The 17,682-nt window shown below is 42.9% G+C and overlaps 1 protein-coding gene across 1 annotated transcript in view; it reads left to right on the forward strand.

The window, feature by feature from the left end:
* Positions 1 to 13,708, forward strand: part of LOC144772576 (inhibitor of apoptosis protein-like) — a 92,240-nt gene extending 78,532 nt beyond the window's left edge. The window contains exons 5-9 of the mRNA XM_078657004.1: positions 106 to 151; positions 569 to 811; positions 2,411 to 2,665; positions 12,526 to 12,567; positions 13,342 to 13,708. Coding sequence (XP_078513130.1) covers positions 106 to 151; positions 569 to 811; positions 2,411 to 2,665; positions 12,526 to 12,567; positions 13,342 to 13,535 — 780 coding nt within the window. The 3' untranslated portion in view covers positions 13,536 to 13,708. The remainder of the gene's footprint in view (positions 1 to 105; positions 152 to 568; positions 812 to 2,410; positions 2,666 to 12,525; positions 12,568 to 13,341) is intronic.
* The last annotated feature ends 3,974 nt before the right edge of the window (positions 13,709 to 17,682 follow it).

Consider the following 17,682-nt stretch of genomic DNA (forward strand, 5'->3'; position numbering starts at 1 on the left):
TGATTAATAAAGTGTGTTTTTGGGGCTTAAGCTTGGTAGCAGAACTGCATGCAATTTGTTTTTAAAAACCGAATAACTTTTTTACCTTGCCTTTTTTGTTTTCAGTTGTATTCGACTTCTGACACCCCTGTCGATGAAACAGAGAGGCCAAGTACGTACATTTGGTTACTTGTTTTAAGTTCATTCTATTTTAGGAACTGTGATTTAGTTAGTGAGATTTGCTAAAGAAATTCAATCCCTTTTGTACATTAAAAAATCTTCGTATTAAGCCTCTGCAACTGTACTTTGGTGGAACTTACAAGTCTTGTATCCGATCATGAGAATGATCTTCTGCATCTTATCTAGCCTTTGAGGGAGTTCCAGTGTCTGCCATTTTTAATGAGAGTAACAAACGAAAAAAAGTGGTTAAACAAAAGTCGTACATTGTGCAGCATTCTCGGAAGCTCACTATTTCGGACTTCATGAATATTTAGTGATAAGTATTTAAGTTCACAGCAAAGAATATAATGGATGGTTTTGTCTCTATAATTGGGAAGACCTTTGTAATAATTATTTTAACCCTAAACAGTTTTTCATTTGGATCCTGGGGAAAACAACACAGAGGATGCTATAATGATGAACACACCTGTTGTTCAAGCTGCATTGGAGATGGGCTTTAGCAGAAGACTTGTGAGGCAGACTGTGCAGAGTAAAATCCTGGCAACCGATGAAAATTATAAGACCGTGAATGAACTTGTGTCTGATCTGCTAACTGCAGAAGATGAGAAAGTTGAAGAAGAGCGTGAGAGGAAAGCAGAGGAAATTATATACGGTAATTTAATAATGATTTTTCTATTTCATAAGGGAGCATGAGAGATTTAAAATATTAAGGGGTGGAGAAATTATGTCAAAGCCAGAACGGGGAACTAAAAAGTTATATCTTAAAAGGAACATTTAACGAAATAAAAATAATGCATTTCCAATAGAACGTCTATAGAGGAGCACTTAGTTACACTGACGTGTTTCAGGTCTGTGTATAGACTTTCGTGGTCTTTAACAAACATGATTCTTGAATTCTGTCTTGGCCAGCCAACGCATCTAAGTTGATTGAAAAGTGGAAGCCCGATGCTGTCTTGCAACAAGCATTGAGGAAACAGAAATAAGGTAGTAGTTTTGTTGTTGGCAGCGACCTGTGGATTTTCTTAGAGAACAAGTAATTTCCTAACCAATGTTTGGTGCATCATAGCACCATCTTACTGGGAACAAATATATCGAAAAGCTGCTGTAGACACAACAAACTGTTCAAACGTGCATTAGGACTGTTTTTCAGATGCCCTGTATTTGATCTAATGCAAAAAAACATGGTGATGGATGGAAAGCTTGAATCAATCTCAGTCATGGGCAGTCACTCGGGCCACATTCCATTCTATCATTTTCACCCTCCATGCCACCTCACTTTGGACCCAGCCATGTGCAAGTCAGTCTTGGGAACAGTCCAGTCCAAACTGCCAGGCCAGGTCCTCCTTAACCGGAACAAAAACATCCTAGGACCAGTTCTGCCCTAGTTAGTGCTCTTCAGCAAGGCATTGCTTGGATGCAGTAGCACAGTGAGCACGGAACCCAGGTTTGTGTGTACTCGGAGCACTTAGGGTGTCCAATGCGAAAACCGCATGTTGATGGATGGTAGGCTAGAATTAATCTCAGCCACTGGCAATCACTCGGGCCTCATTCCAATACATCAATTTTCACCCTCCATGCCAACTCACTTTGGACCCAGCCATGTGCAAACCAGTCTTGACCCTGCTCCTCAGGGGAACAGTTCAGCCTGAACTGCCAGGCAAGGTCCTCCCTGAACCTGAGCACAAGCAACCTAGGACTAGTTTCGCCCTAGTTAGCCAGGCATAGCTTGGTTCCAGTATCACAGTGAGCCCAGGACCCACGTCTGTGCAAAATACTGATAGATTGGAATGCTGCCTGAGTAATTACCACTGGCTGAGATTAATTCAAGTATTCCATCCATCACTTTTTTGTGTACTTTGTGTCGCCTTAAGTGTAATGGGTTTGCCCATATGTGGGTCCTGTGCACACTGGCACTAGAACCAAGCTGTACCCGGCTGATGAGCCTATAACTAGGGCAGAACCGGTCCTGAGTGGCTTGTGTTCCGGTTCAGGGAGGACCTGGCTTGTCCGTTCAGGCTGGACTGTTCCGATTGGAGTAGGACAAGACTGATTTGCATATAGCTTGGTCCAAACTGAGGTGACATAGTGTACAAAAGAACAATGGATTGGGATGCGGCCTGGGTAATTAACAGTGGCTGGGACTAATTCCAGCATTACATCCATCACTTTATTGTATACCGAATTTGAACTAAGCCGCTGGCAAAATGATTTAAATGATCTTTCACAGCAAATTTTCTTTCTGCTTTTGTAGATGACTTGTCTTTGATCCGGAAGAATCGAATGGCTTTATTTCAGCGTCTAACCAGTGTACTTCCCATTCTGAAAAGCTTGTTATCAGCACGTGTTATAAATGAGTTTGAGCATGATATCATCAAACAGAAGACTCAGACTGTTCTTCAAGCACGAGAACTTATAGATATGATTCTAGTCAAAGGTGATGCAGCAGCCACTATTTTCCGAAATTGTTTGAAGGAATGTGATCCACTGTTGTACAGAGATCTCTTTGGTGAGTTTAATGTGCTTCTTTAACAGAAAACTATTCTTACTGTTTTCAATGTTGGGGGAGGGGGGGGAAAGTCAGCTATGCAATATATAATACATGTGGGGCACCATTTTAAAGGACCAATACCAGCTACAGAATTGCTCATGAAAGTGGGTTGAAAATATTGCTTTATGGTGTTGCTTAGTGAGCGAGAATGAGAATAAATATGTTATTCATTCTCTCTCACTAAGCAACATAAATTATTTATAAATTAAATATATATATATATATACATTCTCATCAAATAGACTTGTAGCAGTTAAGAAAATGAACTCTTTGATGTATTTTAGTGTCCTACAATATTGGACGCTGGCATTACCCAATTGTTTATTTGATTTCAGGATGGGGACCCTTTGCCTTTTCTTAGGCTTTTAACTCACCTGTTAGGAACTGGGCTTCATGCGATGATCTTAGTGAACACAAGTAGAACAGAAAACGTTTTAACAACATGATGAGTTACATTTGAAGCTCAAGAGCGCACTTGGCCCTGCACGGGCCATCTTCTGGGACACCCTCCCCTTTACTTGCTCATGTCCGCTCAAAGAGTTTGGACTTTTTATAAAGTAGATGGAGTATTGTGCTTCCTTTTTAATTTTGGGTAACTCCCTGCGTCAATGGAATCTGGAACCCCGCTGATATTTGGCTTACTGACTCAGTGTCACATCTGTTGAAGATTGTAAACTTAATGTAACATTAAAGGTGCAGTACTTGGTTAACCAGCAGCTTGTGTGCACTTGTGCTCATTTTGATTCTGTTTCAGTTTGAGCTCTGAAGAACAGGAGTGATCAAATTTCTTTATTTGCCTCTTTCCTGAGGCAAAACTTTTCAACCACAGTAAATAGACCTTATTCAGTGTTGGAACTTTCATTGATTCACATGCTTGAATCGTTCCCTGGCGTCAAAGTGGGAGTCCAACAGTACCATAATATCTAGTGCCATAATACCCGGTGCCGGCGGGGGCAGTCCTTCCGCCATCATACAGAAAATTCCCACCTCCAAATTAGGATTGCGGTGGGAATCCCAATGTTACCGCGTGGACGGAAAGTCCATCCGCCATGGTTCCTCAAGGCAATCCTTTTCCGCCCGCCTTGCAGAACCCGGAGCCAGGGCAACATTGCGGCGGTGCCGTGCAGGCACCGCCGTAGGGATTACGCTATCCCTTTCGAGCTGTCTTTTTGCGGCAGATATCCTGCCGCAAAAAAACAGGCGGAGACAGGCTTTGGGGGCCTGTTGCTGTCCCCCTCTGTGTGTGGGGGGGGAGTGCACTGGGGGGTACCATGCAGTTCCATGCACCAAGTGGCAGGCACCACGTGGTGCAGGAAAATGCTGTGCATGCTCTTTTGATATTGCAGATGGTGTTGCAGCCAGGATGTGCCCGCCATAGTGGCGGGCGCATCTTAATTGCACTGGTGAGACCGCCCGCCAACATAATGAGCTCCTAAGTTTGGTCCCATTGGTGTGCCTCAACATGTGCGCCATTACAAGAGTAACTGCAACTCCTATGGATATAGTCAGAAAGGTCCTTTGAGGACTTAACCTCATTAGTCCGCAGATCATACACACACTGGCATGGCAGTCCCACAAACCACATCTTTGTCAAGGCCTCACTTTCCTACCACTGGTCTCAGATTTCATCATCTCCATGGATGCTTCTATGGCGGGCTGGGGAGGCCACTTACAGAACCTTCAGATCCAAGGAAAGTGGTCCACAAGTCCAAGGTCTCTCAACGCAAACCGCTTGAAGCTTAAGGTCATTTTTCTCACACTGCAGGTTTTCCTCCTAAGGACCGCAAATTCCTCTGAGCTGGTCCATAATAACAATAGGTCACACATGTATTATATCAACAAACAGAGAGGAACTCTAAATCTAATACTAACTCCAGATGCTCACGAGCTATGAGGTTGGCTCACAGCCCACGGAATCTCCTTGAAAGCCGAGCACGTTTCCGGAGTGTACATCACGCTCTCAGCAGAACCAAGGACAGTTGCCATAAGTGGGAACTGGACCACCATCAGCTGAACAAGATATTCTCTTTGTGGGGGAAACCAGCGCTAGATCTCTTCTCAACGCACAGCAATGCCAATTCTTCACCAGTGAATTCCCTCTCCTAGGGTTGCAGGGGCATGTCCTTTAAATACACTGGTCCAGGATCTATATTTATTCTCCCCTCCCTCCCCCCCCTCCCACTTCCTACTGAATCCGAAGGTCATACCCAAAATTAAGATGGAGCACTTCCGTCTCCTATTAATCGTTCCCAAGTGGCCCAGGCAAAACTGTTTTTTGGAGCTTCTCCAGTGGCATCTCTCCTGACACTGAAACAGAGTCAAATATGCCACCCGGAGCCAGCCTCTCTCCTCTTGCATGCATGGCTCCTGATTTCTATGAGTTTCGGAAGTTAGATATCACTCGGGGGTGAAGGGATATCCTCTCAAGTCTGGAGTGGAAGTCACGACTAAAACCTTCAGCGTAAAGTGGAAAATATTCAGTCACTGGTGTCAACAAAACAACTTACTCCCGTTTCATGCTTCTCTGGAACAGATCTTACCTTATCTTCTTTCTCTGGCCAAGTCGGACCTAGTTTACTCATTAGTCAAAGTCACCTTACTGCAATTTCAAGGTGCAGGCGCTCGGTACAATATCTATCTCTCTGTTCTACAAGACTTTTCAGAGCTTTCCCACCGGTGCGAGTTTCTCCTCAAGAATGGCATCTCAATGTGGTCCTCTTGCAACTAATGAAGCAGCCTTTCAAACCTATTGATAAGGCTGAATTTGTTTTTCATATGGAAGGTTGCCCTTCTCCTCGCCCTCACATCTATTAAAAGGGTTAGTGAGATACAGGCCTTTACCACTGAGAAATATTTTCTTCATTTGTCAGATGATTCTATACTTCTCAGGACAAACCCGAAGTTCATCCCAAAGGTCCCTTCTCAATTCCACCTCAATGAGCCTGTCATACTTCGAACTTTTTCCCAAACCCAGCCATACTGGCTGAGCAGCTCTCATACTTTGGACATCCAGCATTGTCTAAAATTTTACCTTCACAGAACTAAACTAATTTGCAAGACTGGCCAGTTAGTTGTAGCTTATGGCCAAGGTCGTCAAGGCACAGCAGTGACTAAGCCTATGATCACAACTCAGTTCTGCCATTCCAAAGCGGCAAACCCTTAACAACAAGAGCAATGGACACTTCTGGTGCTCGGTTTGCAGGCATCCTGCTGCACAAACTATGCCGTGCTGCGACGTGGAAGAGCACCCACTCATTCATGCATTACTACTGCTTGGAATTGGCGCAAGGAAGCGATGCAGCCGTAGGCCAGGCGGTGTTGCGCCATTTATTACAATAAGGCGAGTCTCTTTAAATAAAGGAGTTTATTTATTTTCAAATCAAATGTTTTAAGTTATGGTACACTACAGTTCTTTGTTCTATTTGCATTATTTTCTAAACGTCTTAAATGCTTATGTTCTCAACATAAGCATTCTGTATATGTTCATATGATCTGTTTAACCGGTCATATTAACCGCTACAAAGTGTAATTTTATACCCACCATCCTCTAAGAGTATTTTCATTATCTACAATACTGCTGGCTTCTCTGATTCGAGCATGTGAATTTATGAAAGATCCAACACTGGATAAGAAAACAAGTTACTTACCTGTAACTGCAGTTATCCAGTATTGGTATCATTCATAAATGTAAATGCGACCCACCCGCCTCCCCTGAGAGGCGCCCCTTATCACTAGGGATATTATTCGCACCTGTGCTTGAAAATCTGAGGAAATCAGCATCTCTTGGGAGTGTTCTAGAGGGGGTCATAGTTAAAGTTTGGTCCTTTTTAGGGCTCAGCCTACGCCCCCCCAGCGTCAGCAGGGGGCGGAGCTCCGAGCTCCTTTTGTTAAGGGCTTTTGAATCTTGCAGGAAAAATTCCTCAGTGCGCGAGCTTTTTCACTCCTTTTTTTTGCCATCTGCATAGTGATTCGTCTTCGGTGTGCTGTCTTTCTAGTAGCCTTCACGCAATAGGCCATGTGTAAATCATTCTGGGCACTTCCGCCATAATCTGTGTGGTTACGCGCGCAGGGGAGTGTTATAAATTTCAATTAGGAGCTGTCAGGGTGCCGCCGTAATAGAATCCAGATGGTCGGGGCGCGTTCACCAGTCTGCAGTGAGTGGCGCGCGTTCGTGCTTGTTCTGTGTCTCGCGTTTCCTCTTTTAATGCAGATCTGGTTTTCTTTACTGACTACAGCTGTGTTTATATAGACGGTGGCTTCAGTTGTGCAGCAGGTGCAGTGGCACCAGTGTGGTGTAGGTATCATTAGTGGAGCAGGGGCAGTGGCACCAGTGTGGTGTAGCTATCATTGGTGCTGCATGTGCAGTGGTACCGGTGAGTGGTAGCTACCATTGGTGGAGGAGGTGCAGTGGTAGTGTTGCTTAGCTATGATTGTGCAGCAGGTGCAGTGGCACCAGTGTAGCGTAGCTATCATTGGTGCAGCATGTGCAGTGGTACCGGTGAGTGGTAGCTACCATTGGTGGAGCAGGTGCAGTGGTAGTGTTGCTTAGCTATGATTGTGCAGCAGGTGCAGTGGCACCGGTGTGGTGTAGCTATCATTAGTGGAGCAGGGGCAGTGGCACCAGTGTGGTGTAGCTATTATGAGTGCAGCAGGTGCAGTGGTACCAGTGTGTGGTAGCTACCATTGTGCAGCAGGTTCAGTGGCACCAGTGTGGTGTAGATATCATTGGTGCTGCATGTGCAGTGGTACCGGTGAGTGGTAGCTACCATTGGTGGAGGAGTTGCAGTGGTAGTGTTGCTTAGCTATGATTGTGCAGCAGGTGCAGTTGCACCAGTGTAGCGTAGCTATCATTGGTGCAGCATGTGCAGTGGTACCGGTGAGTGGTAGCTACCATTGGTGGAGCAGGTGCAGTGGTAGTGTTGCTTAGCTAGGATTGTGCAGCAGGTGCAGTGGCACCAGTGTGTGGCAGATGGCGTTGTGTAGCAGGTGCAGTATTATCAGTGTTACTTAGCTAGGATTGTGCAGCAGGTGCAGTGACACCAGTGTGGCGTAGCTATCATTGGTGCAGCATGTGCAGTGGTACCGGTGTGGTGTACGTATATTTGGTGGAGCAGGTGCAGTGTTACCAGTGTGGCGTAGGCGTAGCTACCATTGGTGGAGCAGGTGCTGTGGTACCAGTTTAGTGCAGCAGGTGCAGTGGTACCAGTTTCGTGCAGCAGGTGCAGTGGTACCAGTGTGTGGTAGCTACCATAGGTGGAGCAGTTGCAGTGGTAGTGTTGCTTAGCTATTATTGTGCAGCAGGTGCAGTGGCACCAGTGTGTGGTAGATGGCGTTGTGTAGCAGGTGCAGTATTATCAGTGTTACTTAGCTATGATTGTGCAGCAGGTGCAGTGGCACCAGTGTGGCGTAGCTATCATTGGTGCAGCATGTGCAGTGGTACCGGTATGGTGTAAGTATATTTGGTGGAGCAAGTGCAGTGGTACCAGTGTGGCGTAGGCGTAGCTACCATTGGTGGAGCAGGTGCAGTGGCACCAGTGCGCCACATTGGTGTAACACACTCGCTACCACACACTCACCCCCTCTGACTCACCACCACACACTCACCACTACACACACAACCACACACACAACACACCACCAGCCGTCAGTGCACAATTAACTATTGTAGCAATGTCAGTATGGTACACTTTACTTTTAAACATATTCATGTAAAGCACAGCATGCCACCATTGCTACAATTCCAATCTAACTCACATAATTCCACTACACACCACATGCACACACTCCATAACACATGGCGAAAACACATTGCCATTTATAATGCCATTAGCTCCAACTCAAATAAATCCGAGCCCGATTGCATTTCCAATGCTTGTTTTAAAAAGGACACGTATATAGGCTAAATTTCCTGGCCTAGTGCCATTTTAGCCTATGCTAAGTTAAAGCATACGCTATAATATGGTACCATGGGACTTCGACTTTGACAACTGGGAATGATTCAAGCATGGGAATCTATGAAAGAGACCTATACTGGATAACTGCAGTTACAGGTAAGTGACCTATTTTTTTCTTTCCCAGAAGCCCCCTTGGCCTAATAACCATATTGAAAGAGGAATAACTAGATCTCTGTATGCCGGTCTTTTCTGGCCTCAAAGCTTGCTTAGAGAGGACTAGACGCCCTCATATAAGTACCAATGCAGTCAGTATTAAGTGCCCACTCATTCTAAGGCATGCCCTTACATGCTTATATAGCATGGCAAGAGTAGCTGTGTGACCCAACGGCACATCCTATATTGTCTTCACAGTGTAAAAGTGCAACTGGTTGGAGTTCACTGTGACACAGACCAACACCCACAACTCTTGTAACTGATATTCTGCTTGGAACAGACATCATTACCTAAGAGGCGAAGTGCCCACCATATCCTCGCCCCTTTCCAAAACCTCTTCACGCTCATCAACATACCTTACGAGTATGGGTTGTTAAGGCTACCAAGAGAGTTGGGCCTTCGCTTTTGTATCCAATAAAGGGCAACCAAAGAAGCATTTGTTTTGTTAATGCCAGTGGCTGCACTGGCTTTCACAGATCGGATTTTACACCTGAGACACTGTAGCTTCTCTTGAGGTAACTTGGTAGATCAAGCAGATGGCGCTTTTTGGACCTCTTTCAAAACCTGGTTGAGTTTTTCTGGTCGGGCAGAGAATTTTATGCATCTGGCTCAACTGAAAACTTGCAGAGGTGTCCATGAGCCAATTGTATTCAAGATTTAGAAGTGAAACATATGGAACCCAAAAGGTTTTCTGCCCTTTCTGGCATTAGACTGTACTCATTCTCAGCAACCTGTTTGTTCCTGCTGTTTCTGACATTACCTTGGTCCCACTGCATCCCTATTGCACTCGCAGAGTCTAGATTTAAGGTACCTCATGGGATATGCGTAGCCTCCGGCCCCTGGGACACCACTTCTGATAGTCTGATTCATGACACCATGTATCCCTTGGTCACTATCTTTTATCCTAAAATTCACACTGGACTGTGCATTGAAAGCAATACAAAAACCTTTGAAGCAAATTTTCAGTTCTCTTTCTTGAGATGTTTTTCACGTTTTAATTGTTAGGATAGTTCGTCGATGTCCGTTTAGATCCTGGAATGCTTTTAAAGCCAAGATTTCAGAAAGGTTGTATTTTTAAAAGTCAAAAATCACCAGGGAAATAGTTACTGACTTTAAAACTGAGACTGTACGTGCAATTGAGCAGTGCCCCCTAAGGAGACCACCCCTAAAGTATCCTTACCATACTGCACATTCCAAATTTAACAACACTTCTTTGATGCTGTTTTCTAAGCAATGAGGGAGGAATGTGGTCTCGATCTCTTTGTGGACTGGCTATTAACTACAAATAAAGGAAACGTAGCTTGGGGGCTAGGAAGATGAACCATACCACTGAGTGGTATACCCGATTCCTACTATACTTCTGCCCAGATCTTCGATATTATATTCTCTTTTTTTGATAATACTACAAAGTATTCAGCAGCAGTTTTATCAGAGCAATCAAGGATATCAACAGTGTATCTAGCACTCAGGTTTACAGTACTGGCATATCCACCACTCAAATTACTTTCATATTTCACTATACTAATTAACCACTAATCCTTTATGGGTTACGGATGCGCTATATAAATGCAATTACAATCCAATAAAATACTGCAGTTAGTACGAAGTCCATCCCTGATCCCATTAGCCCCTTCATCATAGGCATTATATCTCAAACTTGTTATACCACTTGGCCTCACAGAGGGGGGCCTCACACTGACTTCCACGATAGATGTTCCATTTGCCCCAAATGTGTTCCCATTTCGTTGGACAATCCCGTATTTCAAATACAGCTTACTCTGCCACCATGCACCAGTCCATATGTTTTTCCCAGTCTCAGAGTTGGTGCAGTTGGCTTCCCCACAAGCGGGCGATATAACGTTTCGCAATTGTTGTCCACCAAGTGAACCCAGGCGTCGTCTTTGCTGGTTAGGCTGATAGCTTCCCATATGTTTAAAAGACACCTTTAGGCGATGGTACCAATTACACCCCACACACCTCTTGCATACAGTGAAGGATTGCCTCCCGGAAAGCTGTCACCTCTAGGCATTCCCGTAGTATGTGATAGAAAGTACCCTCTCTGCCACACTGTCTGCGACAGCCGGTGTCCGTGCCCCTGCCCATCCTAACTAGGGTATTGCAGGAGAAATGGGATCTGTGGATTATCAATCTGCAGCAGTCTAAATCTCGCCGATAAGGCCATAGCCTCCATCCAGTCCTCATCCGCTATTTCCCCCAAATCTGGGTGCCACTGTTCACGGAAACGAAGGAAAGGGTCCGGGGAGTTGTTGATTAGCTTCTGGTAGGTCAGGGAGATTGCTCTACCGTTCATATGGTCTATTAAAAGCCTATCTTCTAGTGGGGTTGCTTCCGGAAGCTCCTCCTCTCTTGGGATGACTGCCTGAAGAGCATGTCTAACTTGCAGGTTTCTAAATGTTTCCGTAGCTGCCGGATGATGATCCTGCCTTGAATGGAACCACCCCTCCCCTCGACCACAGGTCACCCACTCTGGAAATACCTATGAGTTCCCACTTGTCGAATCCGGACATCCCATAACTGTGTAGCATGTGTTATTTTATTTGTCCACCTTAAAATGCTATGCACCTCGTGCTAAACTTAACTGTGCGATCCAATGGACCCGTAGGATGGAGGTGTTTAGGGACAGTATATAACACTCCCACATATCCTTCAGGGCGTAGGACATATCTGTCTCTCCGATATGCGGGTTCTTCTTGAGGTCGATGCGCCCATTGGTTGATGACTGCCAGTTTTCGTACGTTCGGTAACGCTATCGCTCCGTCATACCCCTGTATCAATTTATTTGTGGCTATCCGCAGGGGTTTCCTTCACACAGTAGGGCTCTAACCTCCCCCTCTATTGCCCTAAAATAGGACTCCGAAACTGGGAAAGGTGTATTCTGAAAAGCGTATATAAACCGGGGAAGCAACATCATTTTAAATGTTGCTGCCTGTCCCAGTAAGTAGAGCGAAAGTGATCTCCAGTGGCAAACATCTTCCCGCAATCGTGTCTGTGGGGCATGGAGATTGTGAGTATAGCAATATCATAATCTTGAAATAGGACAGAACAGGGGCATTCTTTAATGCTTCATGCTCAGTTAGTTTCTAGATTTTGGTTTTATATGATTTATTAATTTGGTGAGAAGCTTCAATGATTCTGAACATTGTGCCTTTTTTTTTTTTAACCCTTCGAGCCTTTAACATATTCTCACGTGTGCTTTGCAGATTTTCTATCTGCTGATGTAGTTTTGCTCTGACTTCTCAACCGAGTTTTCGTTTTTAAGTTGAACAGGAGCCTGTTATTAAAGATTCAGGAAAGGGTTGATTACATCTGTAGGTTTAGTTGAGGAGCATGAAATAATGACAGGTGAAGACTTCCAGTTAGAATGTTTATTGGTTTGTATTGGTTGTATGTTGTTTTTGAGCTTTGAATATTTGCATTCAGATTTGTGTTAAAAGTAATTAGGCAGTGATCAGTTAAAGAATTTGGTTTAACTTGTATCGGCGGTGTAGATGCTGTACTTGAAAACCAGATACAGTCTTATGACACCTGCATGCGGGAATGAAGTGTTTCCTGATGGCTTACTTACAATGCTTCTTTGTAACATGAAATATTTGTTTTTATATAACATTTTTATTCACCACATTAGCAGAGTTTAAGCACAATGTTAAGTGTTCAAAAATAAAATATTCCGCATTTTCTTTTTTGTTGTAGTTGAAAATTCGCTAAAGTACACACCAAGTGAAGATGTTTCAGGTAAAATGTTTATATTTTCTTATTCTTTTAGTAATGCCTTCACCTAAAAGATAACTGTTAAAACAAATTAAGAGTAGTGTTTTAGCTTGCACCTTTGATATATTGTTGTAGGCCTCTCCAGGTTTATGCAAGCAAATTAAATAATATTCTTTCATGTGAAGAGAAGATAAGTTAGCATGTAGCTATAATTTTGGTATCTGCAGCGAACATCGTAGATGGTAGTTTCCTAAAGGATTTTTTTTTCAGTTTGCAAAAGCAGGTGGAAATACTACATTGTATTTATTTCAAAAGTTTTTCAACTGTGTAAGGTTAGCTTGTGGACCTAAGAAATCTAAAATTACAATCCAAACTGATCGTAATATCAATGTCCACCATTAATATTATGTGGTATAATCACCCCGTTTGCCGTTTTTACCCTCTACATTTTCTCATCAATTATTTATTTCATAAGCATTTCACTATAAGGTGAGACGAAAGTCTAACAAGAATAATGTCATTTGCCGACTGTAAACTGAAACGGTCCATCCACAGAGTTCAACATTTTATAAATCAGTCCGGAAGAAAAGAAAACAATTGGAATGTTCGTTTAGTGCCACACCACTTTGTGTCAAAGAAGAATCCCGCATTACAACATTCTAATAAAACTAATATTTAAGCATTTCTTACCACAACTCAGTGTGAAATCTCTACAAAAACATTGTTTTTCTTGATTTCATCATCTCTTATCAGCCAGTTTTGTGTTCTGTGGGATTTATTCCTGTCATTTGTGTTTAGGTTTACCTATGGAAGAACAACTGCGACGGTTGCAAGAAGAAAGAACATGCAAAGTCTGCATGGATAAAGAAGTTTCAATTGTTTTCATTCCATGTGGCCATTTGGTAGTATGCAAGGATTGTGCACCTTCCCTTAGGAAGTGCCCTATTTGTAGAGGCACAATTAAAGGCACAGTTCGCACTTTCCTTTCTTGAGGAAAGGTAAACCTTGTTGTTTCTTTAAACTGTGCAAATGCATACAATTTTAAAACTAATCTGTCTTTGGATGCAGATGCAGCCACTTTAAGAATTATCATAATGTGAAATAGTATATTTATTTTCATTGTATTGCAAGATGTCTACAATAAAAAAGATTTTGCAACTGTAAAGTTGACGGTGTTTAATGTCTTGCATAACCAGAGGCATATAAAATATACATGTGCATATAATTGCCTTGGCCAGAAGACCTCTCTTACTAAAATCATTCTTGCATTTGTCATAAGTGTTGTTTCATGAAACTTACTAATGGAAATGGGGACAAAGTGTAGTTCTTTCTAAAAATGTTGGATGAAGAAGATGCTGAAAAGGTATGGTGAATTGGGCATTTGGTATTAACCCCTTCCGTGCGGCGCACGTTCAGCGGACGTCGTGTGCACTACCTCGGTAGTACTACACACGTCCGCTGAACGTTCCGGCCCCGCCAGTGCAATAGAACGTTCCGCACCAGCGCGGAACGTTCGACGCAGTGGAGGGGTTAATATACTTTTAGCTACTTTTACTGGTGCTACTATTGTGGTCGAAGGCAACATGGAGCTGCATTGCGCCACTTACTGCCCCACAGGAGTAATGCTGTTTAAATCTTCCAGATCTAGTCTTGCGGCTGGGGATATTCTAAACAAGCATTTACAATGCAACGGTCTCACCTTTGCAAAAGTCAGAGCTATTGGCATTGTAAATGTTAAACTTTTTATTTATGTGTTGGTTTTGAAAACAGATAAATAAATGGCATTGTTATTTACAATGCCAATAGCTTAATGTCTCGCAAATGCGAGACCTATTGCATTGCGCTGCCTGTGCAAGAAAAGTGTGGGGTGCAGGAAGAGATACAACAGGATGCATGCATATTCCTCTAATAAGAAAAGCAATAGTGCTGGGGTTTGACTTCACTAAGTGTGAGTGGTTAGAAGAAGAGGTGCGGGTATCCTCAAAAGTTATCCGTATGTGGACTCTCTCACACAACACTCATTCTCTCAGTAGTAATCACTGATAACATTGTACAGCTAGACATCTATCGGTTAAATGACGTGCAAATATACTAGTTTCATCTTAATGTTTTCACAAAACTCAAAACAAATATGGATAAATAGAGATAAAATTAACCAAAAATAACAGCTGTGTTGTAGTTTAAGGGACCCAAAAATATGCTGATTGTAGATAAACCCGTGGTCTAAAAATGACAACCTGGCCTGCCTTTTAACGATTACTTTCTATTTTAAAATCTATATATTGGTCTGTTTGAATAGAAACTCAGATCCCCACAGTCGCCTTTCATTAAAGTTGACCTTGTCCTAAAAGTACACTTAGTGTTCCACCTGTGGATATTGACCTAAATCATGGTTATGCATGGTCACCTACAGTCCTAGGTAGATACAACATCTAATGTCATTCTAAGGGTATAGTTACAACGGTGGTTTATTTAAACTAGTTTCTGGGGTGTGCACATCTATTAAGTGAAGCAATTGAGTTAGTAAGGCCCTCATTTCCATGGGTTTGGCCTTGGGGAAGGGCTATCGTACTCCGGCCCAGCAAATCCTGACTGTCATGGCAGCATTCAAAAATAATACCTACATACCAGTGTGAGGGCTTTCATTATACGGGATTTGTTTTGGCTAAGGTTAAATGTTCAGCTAAGGAGAACGAGTTTTATTTGGAGAAGCTACTGATGTCTGCAGGGCACTTTAGGTGAAGGAAAAAAAGTTGGTGCTTCAACTTTAGTAGCGCCTCTGTGAAATCCCGGAGTCTCAACAGTTCAAAACAATCTTGGCTGGTAGGGCTCTGGGCGACCCTTGTGCTAAAATCCTGCAACTGTTCCTCCTATGAAGTCCATATGAAATGCATTCCTCCGTTTTAGCTCATTCCTGTCCCATACACTAGGCCTACCCACAAGTGGACAACCGTTTTCAAAGTGCAAAGTGTGTAAATGAAAGATGCTAACACTTTTACCACTGGAGACTAGAATTCCAGGCTTTTACAACATGTAAATGTGAGCAAATTGTTAGGGTTCCCTTGTGTCAAATACTGCAGCCTACCTCCAGTGGCGAACTTCTAGAAAATTTGACCCATGAAAATGTCATTTGACCTAGTTATGGTTTGTCATAACTTTCTCCTACAGTATTCCTACCGTTACATAAAGTGGTGCTCTTTTTTTCAGTAGTAGTGTGGGAATGCCAAATGGTACTTTATCTGTTGCCAGTTAAAGAGAAGAATTAACTGTATGCAACGTGATATGAGATTATGCTGGAATGAAACTCCACACATTGACATTTAAGTACCTTTTTTGTCATACACGTAATAATGTGGAGTAACTACATTTATCCCAGTATACATTCTGTTTAGAATCAACACAATCCTTTTAAATTTAAAGCATGTTTGTAGCTTGTGTTGCTGTAGATACATATGCTCTGCATACTCCTGCCTCGGCCCGATCTTTGAAATAGAATCATACCTCCTCTGACATACTATTCATTGGTGTTAAGACTTCTGTAGTGTGTGTACACCTTGAGCCTAATTGACTGCTAATGTCACTTTTGTGCCCATAGCCTTTACCCCAAATAAGCTAGCCATTGATGCATTCTTTGAAATTGAGAAAAAACTGACATCGTTGACTCCTGGTCCAGGGTCGTACTGACCTATTTATTGAGCAATCAGGCAGTGCCCTTTGGGCTGGTCTAACAGCTCCGTGTGTGGCATGGTATTCTGGCTGTGTTTGGGACCCGATTTATCGTTCTGTGGGCCAGTTTCTACTGTTGATCTCCTTGATATTAAAACAAACCTTGCATGCAGCAAGCTCAAATCTTTGCAGTCTTCCATAAATTGCAAAACACCTACACAGCATTTCTTAACAAGTGCAAACCTCCTCAACTTTGCAAACATCTGACACTTTTATAGTTATCCAATTCACTAATGGGGGGGCGCTTTTCTGTCCTAGTCGAACCCTGTGACCTCTTGCTCCAACTCACAATTTTCCACATGCCGCAGCGATGCTTAAAAAACAATCCTGCTCCAGAAAGAACAAAAAGCCACAGATCATGCTCGCAGGACACTCGATTGAAGCTCCGCCCAGGAGAGATGCTTGGAGGTGATCTGCTTCTCCCAAAAGGCATCCGTCGGAGCAGGGTAGTCCTTTGGAGGTGAAAGTAAATCCGGCAGGTGAAATTTCAGTACCGCCTCATGAACAGATGTACATACTGTCGATTTAAATGAAATTGTTTTTTAAAAATATATATATTTATATTAACCTTTTATGCAATACGACTCATTTATTCATCCAAATGGGTATGTGCAATGTATTCAATCCACAATAGAGTAGAAACAAAACTCGAGACATTTTATCACCATAATAGTTGCAGTTATTTGCAGGGTTACACCCTCCTTATTGGTTAAGGCTAATATGCGTAATAAACATGCGGTAGGTCATCATAAAAGGCGTTTGCAAATAGAGAATAGTTTTAGGCGAAGGTCGGGGCGTATTAAGTTCACAGTTTGAACATACTTCCGTTTTGATATTTGTATTGGCAAATATAGCTACACTTCCGCTGTAAAACGCATTCACATACACCTCTTAGGTTTGATCTCAGCAATTTAAATGAGGCAGTGTGTGAATGTGATGTCCCACAAATTATTTTTATTCAAGGTTGTCTATTTTCATGTTTCTGCTAGTTGTAGGACTATTGTGTCCCAACAAAGTTTCCTCACTTGACAGTACTGAATTCTATGCCCAGTTAAGAAGTTCCAACAGCCATTTTGTTACCTGACACATTTTACGGATTCACAAATGTATATTCTATTTTGGTAGTTTTAGTTCGTCATTAGACCAAGCAGGCATACTGTGGGGCTTCTAATTGTTGTTTTACCTGCCCGTCATATTGGTGATTGTACCCAGCAAGGGAGTAGCCAGAAAATGTAAATACCCCCACTTTGAACCTAAGCTCTGATAGGACCAAGCAAGCGACGCATGTGAGACTGAACCTCCCTAGCAGAGCTCCCTTGTCTCTTCCATTCAAGAATCAAGCTATTTATTCTTTGACCCGTCCAATCACCTGTTCATAGCCACAATTTCACCTTTACGTTCTCTCTCTTCTAT

This window comes from Lissotriton helveticus, chromosome 8 (assembly GCF_964261635.1).
Source record: "Lissotriton helveticus chromosome 8, aLisHel1.1, whole genome shotgun sequence".
Taxonomy (NCBI): Eukaryota; Metazoa; Chordata; class Amphibia; order Caudata; family Salamandridae; genus Lissotriton; species Lissotriton helveticus.